The sequence below is a fragment of the Filicampus tigris genome, chromosome 5, assembly GCF_054856515.1.
Source record: "Filicampus tigris isolate MCC_2025a chromosome 5, RoL_Ftig_1.0, whole genome shotgun sequence".
Classification (NCBI taxonomy): domain Eukaryota; kingdom Metazoa; phylum Chordata; class Actinopteri; order Syngnathiformes; family Syngnathidae; genus Filicampus; species Filicampus tigris.
Genome location: NC_141221.1, coordinates 22999518 through 23014439, shown reverse-complemented (window position 1 = coordinate 23014439; position 14922 = coordinate 22999518). Strand labels below are relative to the sequence as shown.

At 41.3% G+C, this 14922-nt stretch overlaps 1 protein-coding gene across 6 annotated transcripts in view; it reads right to left on the bottom strand.

The window, feature by feature from the left end:
- The window catches only part of tet3 (tet methylcytosine dioxygenase 3), a 59390-nt gene that overhangs the window by 6081 nt on the left and 38387 nt on the right, over positions 1 to 14922 (bottom strand). For all 6 annotated transcript variants that reach the window (XM_086030097.1, XM_086030098.1, XM_086030099.1 and 3 more), the window contains 7 exons: positions 14575 to 14665; positions 6791 to 6884; positions 4799 to 5007; positions 1787 to 1937; positions 1590 to 1679; positions 568 to 705; positions 103 to 457 (listed from right to left, as the gene is read on the bottom strand). In XM_086030097.1, the coding sequence (XP_085886223.1) occupies positions 103 to 457; positions 568 to 705; positions 1590 to 1679; positions 1787 to 1937; positions 4799 to 5007; positions 6791 to 6884; positions 14575 to 14665 (1128 nt within the window). The remainder of the gene's footprint in view (positions 1 to 102; positions 458 to 567; positions 706 to 1589; positions 1680 to 1786; positions 1938 to 4798; positions 5008 to 6790; positions 6885 to 14574; positions 14666 to 14922) is intronic.

The window sequence follows — 14922 nt, the reverse complement described above, 5'->3', positions numbered from 1 at the left end:
ACTTGTGAAGCACAACTGGGCGTAGCAATCAAAACGGGCCCGAGTCAACAACATTTGTCCGAACGCAATTCAATAAGTGTATGTGAAGCAAGCAAGCCTAACCTTTATTGCCTGGGTGTTGAGGGGACTCGCTGAAGCATACTTCAGTCTGGACCACTGTCTTCTCTGGTGTTTCTGCTGCCTGCTGCTGGAGTTTACTCTTCTTCTTCTCTGATGCGGCTTTCTTGGCATCCAGTCGGCGCTGTCGACACGACTTGGCCGGTTCGGGCAACTTGCGTACTTCTCGGCGGAATGCCTGAAGAGCCTGAATGGCTCCCGTCTTCATCTTGAGGTGCTGGCCCTCCTCGCTGCCAAATTCGTCAGTGGTGGAGATTTTGTAGAGAGGCAAGACATGGAGCTGTTCATCTGGAGGGATTTCCCCCACCATGCGGTTGTCCTCCTTGGTCAAAGTGCACACCTAAAAGTGAGAAAGAAACGAAGCACGATTTAAATGTGCCACGCCAGCGCCTTCAACATTTCACTGGAATGTCGGTTTATAAAGAAGTCTCCGGATATTAAAGGCCATACCACTGTGCAACCGTTGTAAAGGTTGTGCTGGTCCTTATGGGCGTGAGCGCAGAAGTCCAAGCAAGCCGTGACTCCAGCAAATGGTCTGCCCGCCTTCAAACCAAGTCGGCAGTCTGAAGCCTTCGTCTCTGATTGACACTGGCAAAGAGAGCAGAGATTACATGAAAAGTGCAAACGAAATTCATTTTTACTGTCACATCACAATACCAAGAAGAAGAAGAAGAAGAAGAACCCGATGAAGCATTTCCAAGTATCCTCCAGAATTTGAAGTTAAAGTAAAGCCAATAAATGGAAGGGCTGAACATGAACAAAAACGTCTTAACAATCTAATGTGTCATTTGATGCGCCAAAGTTTGCAAAAATATCAAAATGAACTGTAGCAAGATGTTTTGAAGTGCAAGTCAACCCAAACATTTTTTAAGAATATGTTCTATGCAGGCCCACTCGTTGAAACACAGCATTCTGATTAATATTGTGTTTGTGTTATATGAGTTAAGCTGCAAAAATCCACCCGTTTTTAGCCATCTCAGGGAGGTGGCCATTTTGTCATTTCCGTCGACTGAAAATGACATCACACACCCTCAGGGCTCAGATAACGACCAATCATAGCTCAGCTTCCGAAAACAGGTGAGCCGTGATTGGTCGTTATCTGAGCCCTGCGGGTCTGTGATGCCCTTTTCAATTGACAGAAGTGACAAAATGGCCGCCCCAGGAGACTCATATTTCATATTAATCATATTGCCTTGTTTCAACGAGGGGGCCTGCATAGAACGTATTCTTGAAAAAATGTGTTTGGGTTAACTTCCCCTTTAAGGTCAAATTTCAACATGATTTTTCTCAGTGAGCTTTCGGTTTAACAGGTCAAGTGTGAATTACTTAACAACCACCTAAACCACAATGCAACTGTACACGCACGCTTCTCTGTAACTGTTCTTAGGAATGCGACAGGTAAAGTTGACGCATATTCTTGAGTACACGTTTGTAATTTCAGTGTTCGGATAGAAATGTGTCTGTCAACAAACCTGGTTACTGTAGGCCTGAGGGGCCAGCTTCTTGTACAATGGAGCCACTTCGGTGGCCAGATTCTGGAATTGATCCCTGAGTTTGTCCTCCTGGTAAGAAAAAAAGACGTGGAAACAACGGGTATGTATTACACACTTACAACTCTGATCCATAAATGCTAACAATTTAAAGTTAGCCATAAGATGCATATATGTACCTCTTCAGGGCGCTCTCCTTGTAGCCGGAACTTGCGCGGTGTTTTGCTTCGGGCGTATTTACAACCATTAAAGTACATGCTCCAAGAACAGCCAAAGGAAAAGGAAGCACCACAAGTGTCAGGGTCCTTGCCTTGACATGCACACGTACGACTGCAGGGGAAGACAGTTAACACATCTTCAGAATGAGTGAAAATGTACTGTGTCATTTCAGCATATCGGGATGAAATACAATGAAGATATCAAGTTGACCTCAAGAATGAGCATAAAGCAGTGTCCATTTATCACTAGTATCATTGTATTTTATTTTCAGTACGCTTATATAAGATTTCTAGAAAATACCTAAAACAAAAATAAAAATAAAAACTTGTCTTGCATTGAATCCAAATGCAACAATACTGGGTACTCCCACCACATTCCTCCCACAATGCTTCTAATACGAATGCTTCATGAGGTGGCTTCTGCATTTTGTATTGTAGCATGCTGATGGGTTGCCAGTTTTTCCACTCATTACTAGTGCTGTCCATCCATCCATTATCTGTACCGCTTCTCCTCACAAGGGTCGCGGGCGTGCTGGAGCCTATCCCAGCTGTCTTCGGGCAGTAGGCCGGGGACACCCTGAATTGGTTGCCAGCCAATCGCAGGGCACACAGAGACAAACAACCGCACTCACACTCACACCTAGGGGCAATTTAGAGTGTCCAATCAACTTACCATGCATGTTTTTGGAATGTGGGAGGAAACCGGAGTACCCGGAGAAAGCCCACGCAGGCACGGGGAGAACATGCAAACTCCACACAGGGAGGCCGGAGCCGGGATGGAACCCACGACCTCTGAACTGTGAGGCGGACGTGCTAATCAGTCGACCACCGTGCCGCACTAGTGCTGGCAATTGATTAAAATATTCAATCATGTTTAATCGCATTTTTTCATTGTTAATGCGTAATCACACAATTTATTTATTGTAAAAAAATCCCTTCATTTTTCTGTCCTGTTATTTTCTTGAATTTCAATACTCTTAACATGAATAAGAGGATTGCTTTTCTTATTCAAATACTTTATTTAAGTATTTAAGTGGAAGTCAACCCAAACATATTTTTTCAAGAATATGTTCTATGCAACCCCACTAGTTAAAACAAGGCATCTGGTAAATATTGTGTTTGTGGAATAAGAGTTAATCCACCTGTTTTTAGCCATCACTGGCGGCGGCCATTTTGTCACGTCTGTTGACTGAAAATAACATCACAGTTGCCCAGGGCTCAGATAACGACCAATCACAGCTCACCTGTTTTCTGAAACTGAGTCATGATTGGTCGTTATTTGAGCCTTCAGGGCATCTGTGATGTCATTTTCAGTCGACAGAAGTGATAAAATGGCCAACCCCTGAGATGGATAGATTTTGCTGCTTGACTCATATTCCACAAACACAATATTAATCAGAATGCCTTGTTTCAACTAGGGGGCCTGCATAGAACATATTTGATGAAAAAAATATATGTTCGGGTTGACTTCCCCTTCAATTGAAAAAACAAGCATTGGATTCAACTCACACAAACAACCCCTCAACCCTTTCAAACACACACACACGTACACACCCGCCCGCGCGCATCCGCGCACACACACAATCATTTACATTGGTGTTGTTCTGACAGATCTTGTTGCTCAAGCTCTGCTTGGTTTTCTGGACTGTGCTTAAACTCATTTTTACGGATGTCATTGTTATGGCGCTCTGGCAATGACTTCATCGACTAAAAAGATTATGACTCGCTGCTCGAGTGTCAAATAAAGGTATTTTGTTTATTAAAATTCTGTCGTGGGCATATTTTAATGTAAATGATGTCAGATAAATGAGCAACAGCAGCAAGCGGCAACCCGGAATTTTTTTTTAATTAATTTGGGGATTGCATACATTAATGTGCATTTATTATTTTCTAAAATGCTGCAATATTGCTTTGTCAGTATATATTTATTTATTTATACTGTGTATATTTAAGGGTTACAATGCGTATGTCGCGATCACATTTTATAGACGTTTAATTGTGCCCAGATGTTGTAAAGGACAAAAATTCATACTTTCATTCCAGCATGATATTTAATGTTACAAATCGATGTAATATAAAGCACCTCAATCCAAAAAAGTGCTGGAGTGTGCACCGTCGAGAGCCAGCAGCAGCAACAATTGTTTATGCTGTCCATGACAGAGCCAATGTGGTGAGGCCAACCTCAAAATAAAATCTTTCCAAATACAGTAACACACTGATATCAATGCTTTGGTACGAGTTTATTTTGAAGTTGTTTGTGGCAGCGTGTGGTGGCGTGGCTGCTGACTTGACTCCTTTATTTGATCCGTTGACTGTTTTGTTCATTCATTCATTTGTGACTTTTATCTTTTTTCTTTTTTTTTTTTTATTTTATTGCTGTTCTTGCTGTTCCGTTTACTGTTGCCTGTATTGTGCACTTTGAGATTGAGACCCTTTGAGACACTAATGTAAAGTTTATCATAAATAAAATCAATTATTATTAGGGCCTGAGCAGCAACTGCCTCGAGGTCACTATTGTTTTTTTGTAGAAATTATAATTATTATGATAATTATTCTGTGTAACGAATCACATTTCTGAGGTGCTAAACATGAACAAAATCTCGCCAAACTTTGCACACACATCGAATCTGGCGAAAAAAAAATTATCTTTTAAAGTTGCCTTACACAAGAAGAAAAAAGTAGGTCTGTAGCGCCCCTAACGCAGCCTAGTCACGGTACATTTGATCGACGGCTACATAAGTTGGGAGGCACGTGTAGCACCCTGAGACATAGAAAAAAGACTCGGTAGCCATACCCTAAAACGTAGAGTAAGTATGTGAGTATACAATTTTGGTCCATTTTTGTCCAGCCCCACTTCAAGTTACATTTCTAAATCTCCAGTCACGGCACAAAAAAAAAAAAAAAAAAAGACATGGCTTTCTGCACTGCAAACTAATTGCATCTTTGTCAAATAAATCCCCCCCAGCTACTTACTCATCATTGAGACCACAGCGTCTGCTGGTGGGGTTGCCAAATTTGGTGAGAGTGTCGCTGATCTCGCGGTACAATGTGTCAGCCATAGACCTTGGGACACCTTCCCATGCCATGATTAGGATGATGATGACTGCATTGGCACAATGGTGGCCTGCACGATGACGCACCAGACACAACAGCTTTTCTTTCTCACTCCCACGTCGAATCACCTGATGGCATTCAGAGTTGATCATTTTCAGTGTCTGGACTTGTACGGATAAACACTTGGAATTGAAGTCATGCTACATTGTCCATCTATTAAAGTGGAAGTCAAGTGAATTTTTTCTTTACAATAACATGATCTATGTTACCCCATTAATGCGTTTTGCAACTTGCTGTCGACTGAACATGACATCACAGGACCTAATGCTGTATCCGAAGAAGGTTGGAAGTCGGACTTTTCCGAGTAAAAGGAGTCAACTTGTGGAATAACTTTGATTGTGAATTGAAAAGTCCATTAAGATAATACATGTACAGTATAAAAACATGTTAATAAATAGTTGTACAAAATTTGTATGCTTAGCAAAATTATGGACAAAAATGATTGGCATATAAAAGTACTTCTGTGGGTATATGTATGTATCTCTAAAATAGAACGAGAGAAAGAATTATAGCATACATCATATATGTATTATATGTTTAGACATTTGTAAATTGTGATAGTTTGATAGTTTGTGAAACGGGTAGACACTATAAGCTTTGGCTTCAGTTCACACCTTTTGGTCTTTGGCTTGGTTTATATGAAAATGTTGTATTTTTGATTTCCAAATCAAATAAACAAACAACAATCTTTTGTTGGATTACACCAACAGGTCAAGGAGAGATGAAAAGGTGCTTCCTTTCCAACATATAGAGAAAGGACGGCACTGTTTCAAATGAATTTGACTCCACTTTTCCGAACTGACGTCATCGCGCAACGGCAAGTATCTGCTGATGTAAGTCTCTAGCTTGCGGACTTTACCTGAAAAATATCAGCTTAATAATCAAATGAAAAACAAACATGCAACTTGTTGTTTTTGTGAAGGATCACTAATGACATTTTTCATTGATTTTGGAATTGCCTATTCTCTATAAAATAATGCAAAGGTGTTTGTCATTTTATTTCTGTTTGTGTGGAACCACACCTTTCCTTTTGCTTTAAACATATTCTTGGCCTCACTGACTATTCACGTGTGACAATAAGAAAAACTTTGATTACATTTTTTTTAAAGAGTGTTTTTTTTTTTTTTTTTAAAGATTAAAGTCTTGAGCGTGAAACTCGAGTGTCTTTGCGTAGACTGTCAACCACGTCGGTGTCCTGTTACTTTAACTGTTGCTCTTGTACCGAATTGTGGGTAATGTACTTTTGTAACAGTTGCTCAGGAGTAACCTATGCTAAAGGGGGCTTAAAGGTTGCATCCAGGCACCTTTCCTAAGCATTTGTAAAATTGAAACAATCTATCCTGCAATACTTCCGGGTCATCTCGCTCGGATAGGAAGGACATTTCCGAGGCAAAAATGAGAATTCGAAGAGGCCTCTTGAATTGGTCGCCAGCCAATGACGGTGCTTTAATAGACAAACAACCATTCACATCAAAGGACAATTTAGTCTTTAATTAACCTAATTTTCTGGAATGTGGTAGGAACTCAGAGTAGCAAACCGCACACAGAAGGCCCAAGCCCGGATTTGAATGCACGACCTCTGCACTGTAAGGCGGACGTGCGAACCAGTTGGCCACTTCATATAAAGCAATGTTGTGGAAATGTGTTGCTTTTTTTCTGTCATTTTCTTTCACCTATTTAAGCATATTCACACTCTTTACATGAATCCTCTGAAATATTTACTTTTGAAAGTTTGTTGTCACAGATCAAATACTGCTGAGGCTGTATTTCCAGTCTAGAATAATATCATGGGGCAAAGTAATTTGGGAACACCTCATCACAATGCGCCGAACAGGTTTTGAAGCGACTTACCCATTTGGCGATCGGGCAACCTCTTGAGCTTTTTCCCTCACGTCCTGTGTACACCACTTTCTCTATCCGGATGGCCTCTCCTTTCTCCCCATACCTGTGCATGACACAAGGGGTTATTTTATTATGAATCTCCTTGAATCATTGTATTTTTGCCAGACTGGCTTCTCTGACTCCGAGATGGCTTAAACAGTTAAAAACACATTACGGTAAAGTGTATAGTATACAAAGTGTGAAAAAGAACATTTCCAGAACTGTCGTCACATAAGATATACTGTATAATTCAAGCTCAAAGCCAAACTATGAGTTTTCCCCCTTAAATGTGCGCCAGAATCAACCAGCACACCTACAGAGACATCCTGCAACATGCTTTGTTCAGTGCGCGAGAAGAGGCGAGACTTGTGGCAAGACAACTTGTGGCTACTTCACGATGAAAAAACCGTAGATACTGCACCTTTCTATTCCCCACTCATGTACAAGTAAACCACTATTTGAATAACTCTTTTACCAAGGTGGCATGGTAGAAATCAACATACTTTTATTTAGATTATTTCAAAGTGAAAAAAATATATTAATCTTCATGGAGTGCACTTTCAATTGGTGTGATGAGTTGATGAAATGGGCAGCTTAAGCAAAAAGTGTAATGCTATTGCTTGTGATTCTCTAAGTCTTGAGTAGGTTTAATTTGCTTCCAACCACAACAATCATGACGGGAGGGGACTGTTTACAAAGCTGTGTAGACATTTACACAGTGTATATAGTGTACATACACAAGTATGAAAGTGTACACACAATGGCAAGCACCTGATGCTCCCTTGGAGATATTCCTGAATTCGCCCAAGTGCACTTGAGCATAAAGCATCTACTTGTGACTTTTTTTTTTCAATCTTCACTGCTTAGTAAACAATATTAATGGCACATCTAAACACAGCCCAGATTTACATCTTGAATCTTTGATTTCCTACTGGCCAATCATTTTCTCACTGATATTTGCCATCCTGATGCTGCTCTTACTATGTAACTATTAAGATCGTGTCAATCAGGCCAATATCCTCTTTTATCTGGTCTTTCATTGAACACCTAATGAAATAGTAGTACGTTCAAGGAGAAAAGTCTCATAATGTGAAATAATGAAATAATCCTTCCACCCAGATTCAGACAACGCACAAGACAAGTAATGATGTGTAATGGATATGAAAGACAGGATTGCTGTTGAACAGCAACCAGTTTGGCAGCAACCTCAGGACACCTGACTGTTAACCGACTACCACAGACTCCTGGTAGATATGCTTTTTTGTCCTTTGTAATTACAGTAGTCCTTAATTCAATTCACGTGGACCAAGTTCAACCGAAGATTCAGAAACGACGTACGCTTCCCTGAACGTGATTGTAATTGCCGTTATATATTGTATAAACCAGTGGTTCTCAGTCACACAAGAACCCACATTTTTCTATTGTCGCGAGTCTAAATTCTGAATTTAGTTAAGAATATAAAAAATACAAAAACACAAAATTTAAAATTAACGAGTAAAAGGCAAGTAACATATTTTACCTTTCATGGGGTATTTCATTAACAAGTTTCACTCCTACAAATGTGTACACAAATCGGAACGTGTCATAGTCTATAACTCACGCGAAAGTCAACCCAAACATATTTTTTTTCAAGAATATGTTCCCAGCAGGCCCACTAGTTGAAACACGGCATTCTGATTAATTTTGCGCTTGTGGAATGTAAATTAAGCAGCAATATGCACTCGTTTTTAGCTATCTCTGGGGGCGGCCATTTTATCTTGTGCCGACTGAAAATGACATCACAACTGCTCAAAACGACCAATCACGGCTGACCTGTTTTTGGAATCTGAGCCGTGATTGGTTGTTGTGAGCAGTTGTGATGTCATTTTCAGTTGACAGAAGACAAAATGTCGCCCCCCCAGGGGTGTCTAAAAACTAGTGGATTAACACTTATTTCACAAACAAATGCAATATTTATCAGAATACTCTATTTCAACTAGTGGGCTTGCATAGAACACATTGTTGAAAGAAATATGTTTGCGTTGACTTCCCCTTTAAGTTACAATTGCTAGACTTTACATCGATCTGATTGGCTGGATCGGATCGGCCGCTATTTTACATTTTTTTGCAAACTCTGAGATCAGCTGCAATGTCATCATTTGCCTAATTGATCAAAACAAACATGGAAATAGGCGCCTTGTAACCTGTTGACGCACAAAACTTTTGCTTAACGACGATGCGAGCTATATGGCGATCAGTCCGGACATGAGCTGAGCAATTCTCGTGACGTGATTACATCCATCCATCCAACCATTTTCAACACTGCTTATCCAGTACATGATCGCAGGGGGTGCTGGAACCTATACCTATCCCAGCTGACTTCGGGTGAAAGGCGGGCTATATCCTGAAGTGGTTGCTAGTCAGTCGCAGGGCACACATAGAGACGAGCCACCACTCACACCCACATGCGCACCGTCACTGATGTGTGAACCGATCCTACGCTGCCTGCACACAAGTCAGGCGAGTGTATCATTACACTATTGGCGACTCACGCGATTACATATTGAGTCAAAACAGTTTGCTGAGAGAGTGTTGAATCTGTGCCGGTGCTAAAAGATTTCAGCAAAAGCTACGGCCACCTGATTGACTGGCAATGTTCATGTCATTTATTTTTTCCATTTCTGTCACTGAAGGAGGACCCCTCCTCTTCTCTGATAAAGTGTAAAAAGTCTCGACGCCCCTGTTCCAACGGCTGAGGCTTGTCTGCACTGCACAGCAAGGAGCACAACTCTCACAAGAACTCCATCCATCCATCCATTATCTGTACCGCTTCTCCTCACAAGGGTCGCGGGGCGTGCTGGAGCCCATCCCAGCTGTCTTTGGACAGTAGGCGGGGGACACCCTGAATTGGTTGCCAGCCAATCGCAGGGCACACAGAGACAAACATCCGCACTCACAATCACACCTAGGAGCAATTTAGAGTGTCCAATCAACTTAGCATGCATGTTTTTGGAATGTGGGAGGAAACAGGAGTACCCGGAGAAAACCCACGCAGGCACGGGGAGAACATGCAAACTCCACACAGGGAGGCCGGAGCCGGGATCGAACCCACGACCTCTGAACTGTGAGGCGAACGTGCTAACCAGTCGACCACCGTGCCGCCACTCACAAGAACTCAAATAATACCTAACACTGTATCAAAACACTTTCCGACGTCTTTCCGACACCAACTTTTGCTCTTATTTTTCCTGCTGCTATTATGTGTATCTGGAGTTTGGTTTCATATTGTGTTTGAAGGGGCACAATGCTTTTTATTTGGACATTAGAAAAACTCACCTCCTTGACTGTAACTTTCTGCTCCCCCGGGACCTCACCAAGCGTAGCCGATTACTATCAGCGAGTTGGCGTATCTTTTGGCACACTTGTTAGCCTCCGACACTAGCGCTTTTGAGGATTATGCAGGATGCGAAAGCATCGAGCCCGAATGGACAAAGTATATATAGCTGCATCTGTAACAAGTAGTAACCAAGGCGGCAGTGACGCAACAAGGAAAGCTATAGTGGAGACCACTAACAACACTCCAGATTGAGCCGTTCTGCTACTGCTATGTGTGTATGCAAATGCTCAGGTGATGTGGAATTACCGCCGGACGGACAAGTGCTGATGGTAACATGCAGACATTTTTTATCTACCACGGAAGTGTAGCCAGTGTTGTGTTCATGCTAGCTGCTAGCTTACAACCCATGGCAGCCAGCAAAGCTGACAGCGTTAGCTTTACTGCTTGATATCATCGACAAACTGGAGACTGCACACCCAGACACCCTCCGTTGCAGTGATGTTACATTAAAAAAACATGTGAAAAGGCAAGTTTATCCACTAATAATGGACGATAGCTTCCCAAAACTATTCACGAATAGGTGAATTCAAAAATACCGAACTGCAGCTATGCGGGTCTCCATTGAATAGTCAGGAGTGGATAATTCAACCACTGGAACTTTTATTAAATTCACATGCATGTTATGATAAACTGTACTATACAAGAGCTTCAGTTAAACCTTCTGCCCTAACAAAGACACTGGTCAATTTCAAATAACCTACTACACGCACAACAGTAAACAGAAATCAAAACTGAACAATACAATATTTGTAGAGAACTCCATTGGTTACTATTAAATTGTGCACAATACCTTATGCCACAGCTGGTGATCACATTGAACATAATCCATGAGTGTTTTCTGCCAAAAATGAACTGTTTAAGTTACTTAAGTGAAGTTGCTTTCATGTGTGTTTCTTATTTGTGAAGGTCAATTTGTAGCGAGAGGGGGTTTATGGACTCTGAGATCCGGGGTTGCTCTGGGGGTGTGGCCAGGTCATAAGAACTTTTCAGATGTTGGCTTATGGCTCATATCAAATCTCCTGACAGCTTGATACCTGCCATTGTGAAAACTTCAACCTGACTAGATTTGGCTTGACAGAGAGCACAATGGAGTCCCACTGAATGGGAATCACCCTAAGGTGGTGGAGGGTTTGAAATGGGGTGTAAGCTCTATCACCACAGGGGGCCTGCCTGGGTCAGGGGTTGGTCAAAGGTCAGCCAGGAACTATGGGGTCTTACTAAGTGACGTCATTTCTCAAACAACAATGAGAGTTTTTTAGCTTAACATCCCCCACAACGTCAGTTCTCTCCAAGGACTAATGCCTCAGCGAGCTCTATTCACAAAGTTCCTCAATAAATATCAGCACATCAAATGCTGGCTGTTAGTCGTACGAGAACCAAATCCAGCTAGTAAAACAATTAGAATGCTGCACAATGTGGTCATTATGCTATTCATACAAAAAGATCTCTCTCTCTCTCTCTCTCTCTCTCTCTCTCTCTCTCGCTCTCTCTCTCTCTCTCTCTCTCTCTCTCTCTCGCTATATATATATATATATATATATATATATATATATATATATATAAATATATATATTAGTGCTGTCAAGCGATTACAATTTTTAAACTAATTAATCGCAAAATTTTCCATAATTGATCGCGATTAATCATATTTTTCAACTACAATTTTTTATGACGCTTGGAACAGATATTTACTTTAATTAATGTGAATTATGTGTAAAAAAAGTAAAAGTATATTTTGATTCAAAGACTGTTCTAATAGCTTTCTTTGATGCTTGAATATGATTCTTTTCCTGTAAAATACAACTGTTGAATGATATACCAAAGATGTACAACTAATATGTTATTTGAATTTGACTTTGTAAAGTGCACAAATTATTTTGGAATTTTCCAATGAGCCGTCGCGCAGCTTTTTAAAGTAAAACTATCTAAAAGTCTGCCTTTGCGACAGTAACTCTCCTCTAAGTTTGGCTGCAAAGTGAGCAGAGGTCACCTGCTACAGGGAGTAAATAAAACTGAGTTTTTAAAAATTCATGCGTTATAAAATCAAAATTAATATCCATAGTTAACGTTTTAACTTTGACAGCCCTAATATAGAGAGGGAGAGATATAAACTAAATTGTTGGTGTTGGGCCAAGACCTCATAAGTCACATTTTGGTGAATTTCACATTTTTAAAAAAATGGTCAGTCCCCACACGTGACATATTATTGACCAATCTAAAGTGTTAAAAATGGCTTGGACTCTTTCATGATGCAATGCAATTGGTTGAACAAACTTGCCATTTTTGGGGTCTCCTGAAAAGTGCCTAATTTGGAGGTACAAGTTTTTGCCCCAACACCAGCGATATGTACACTGTATACAGCAATCCTTTAAGGCAGGGGTGTCAAAGTCAAATGGACGGAGGGCCAAATAAAAAACTTTAGCTACAAGCCGAGGGCCGGACTGATAGAATGTTCATTGAAATTTTTCAAAATGTCCAGATTGGATCGGGTTCTTCGCGCCTGCTGATGATGTCACACTTTATATTTCTGTAATATATTTCTTTGGCTCTATGTTTGTCAGCCACCTGGCTGTTGTGTTTTTAAGTTTGGAGTTACTAAATAAAAAAGTAAAGTACATTACTGACACTTTTACGAGGCAGCTCGTACGTCACTTATGACCCGAGAAGAAGCCGCTGCCCGTCTTGTGAAACAAGATCAGCAGGAATGTTTGCGTTTCTCCTGACAAACTAGCAACAATTTTCTGGTTGACTCAGGCTGCAAGATTGTATGAAGAGGATCATATAATTGGTATGATGTCTCCAGCTGACCATATTTTAGAGTGGCAAGGGATGAATGTGGGTGCTCCTGTCAGAAAACACAGGCCCGTATTCCAGCTGACACGTCTATTTATTGTGGTCTGCAACTACACAGACAAAGAATAACCTAGCGACATCATCCAACGCACATCCATTCGTTAACAATATGCCTAAATAACTAACTAGTGTTCATTAACGAGACGTCACTCACGAGAACATATCTATGCTATTATGAACAGCAGTTACCTGAACCATGAACTTAAATGATTAAACTCACCTTTTAACATTTACACACAACAACAGATGCGGTGAAACACAGGCAATCTGCAACTACTGAGTTTGCTGGCATGAACAAACTACGAGCTGTGTCGAAGGAGGAAAACGGAAAGAAACGTCACTCGCTATCAACACTTAGTGCCCGAAGAGCGTTCAATGCCTGCTCACAGTGTGGGACATCTCAATCGAAACTCAATGAATTGATCAAATGCCAACAATTACTAATAGTAAAACAACGTGGGCTTTCTAACATGAAGTATTTCTTAATAAAACGTGTTTTACTCCGAATAACTTTTCACCACAATCTGATTCTGAAACCACGAAACAGTGACATAAGTCTTCAGTCTGCACGTAGACAGCCGAAGCACGATCCTAGCAAAAGTAGTGGTAATGTTCGTTATTTTATTTTTCATTTCGCAAACACAACGGCCAGGGGGTGACATACACAGATGCAAAGAAATATATTACAGAAATAGTGTAACGAATTAGGTTATCTGTGTTGTGGTCGAATTTAGTGTTTTGCCGGGTTGTGTTGTTTCCGAGGTTAATGAATGCATCGCGCGGCTCGCTGGATGGGAGGGGATGTGAGCGAGAGGAGGGGAGAACGAAGAGGAGAGCCGGTGCACTTTTTTGACTGAACGGTTGTCGTACTGTATTGGCGTCGGCTGCGGCCCACAGTAGCCGGTTGGACTAATAAAAACGTGATAATTAAACTACGTCTGTGTTCTTGGAAGACGCTACAATATATCTTAAAGGGTGACGTCATCGGCAGGCGCGAAGGACCCAATCACTTCTGCTACCCACACCGGCTTGCTGCGGGCCGGATCTAATTAATAAAGCAATATCATCCCAGGGGCCGTAGAAAACGGCTCGCGGGCGGCCAGATGTGGCCCGCGGGCCTTGACTTTGACATATGTGCTTTAAGGCATACAGCTAACTATCTGCCCCTGTTCTAAGTGGACAAACATGTTCAATTATTGAAAAGCTCTACCTTCTTCGCTTCCTTCCCTCAATCATCCTTTGTGTTCATCATTTGCTCTCCCTTTCTCTGGGCTTTGATAGCTATCCTTCTTCCTCCATTATTTCTCCCATTCTCAGCTATCTGCTGCTGCTTCTTGCTTAGCTGTGTTATGATGATGATGATGATGATGGTGATGATGATGAAGATGATATTTCCTGTTCCCCCAGTTGGATTCTGGGTCATGGATTCCCTAAGGACAAACTGTGAGGAGGCGCAGGAGGAGGAGGAGCACGTGAGGGAGAGGAGACTGAGAGCATGTAGGAGGGAGATAAAGAGAAGACAAACCGTGTCTCCATCAGGTCTCGTATGGAAGCCACAGTGGGTCCAGATCCCAAGTGATTGTAGTAGGGCCCTTCATCTTTCTCCAGGATTTGTTCTAAGAAACAGAGAAACTTAATAACTATACCCAAAAGGCACTGTGAAATGTCACAAATATCTTTGAACCGTACCACTTGAACAAACATTTCATTCTGTACCATGTTAAGTCGTATTATGAGCGACATAGTTGTGTAAAACTTTGCAAAATTATCTAATACTTTATGACTAGCATGAATTTAGCCAGTAAACTGAGTAAAACCTGATGTATGTTAACCTCTCACAGGCTTTGTGGCTTTCTCATTATCATACTCTTCA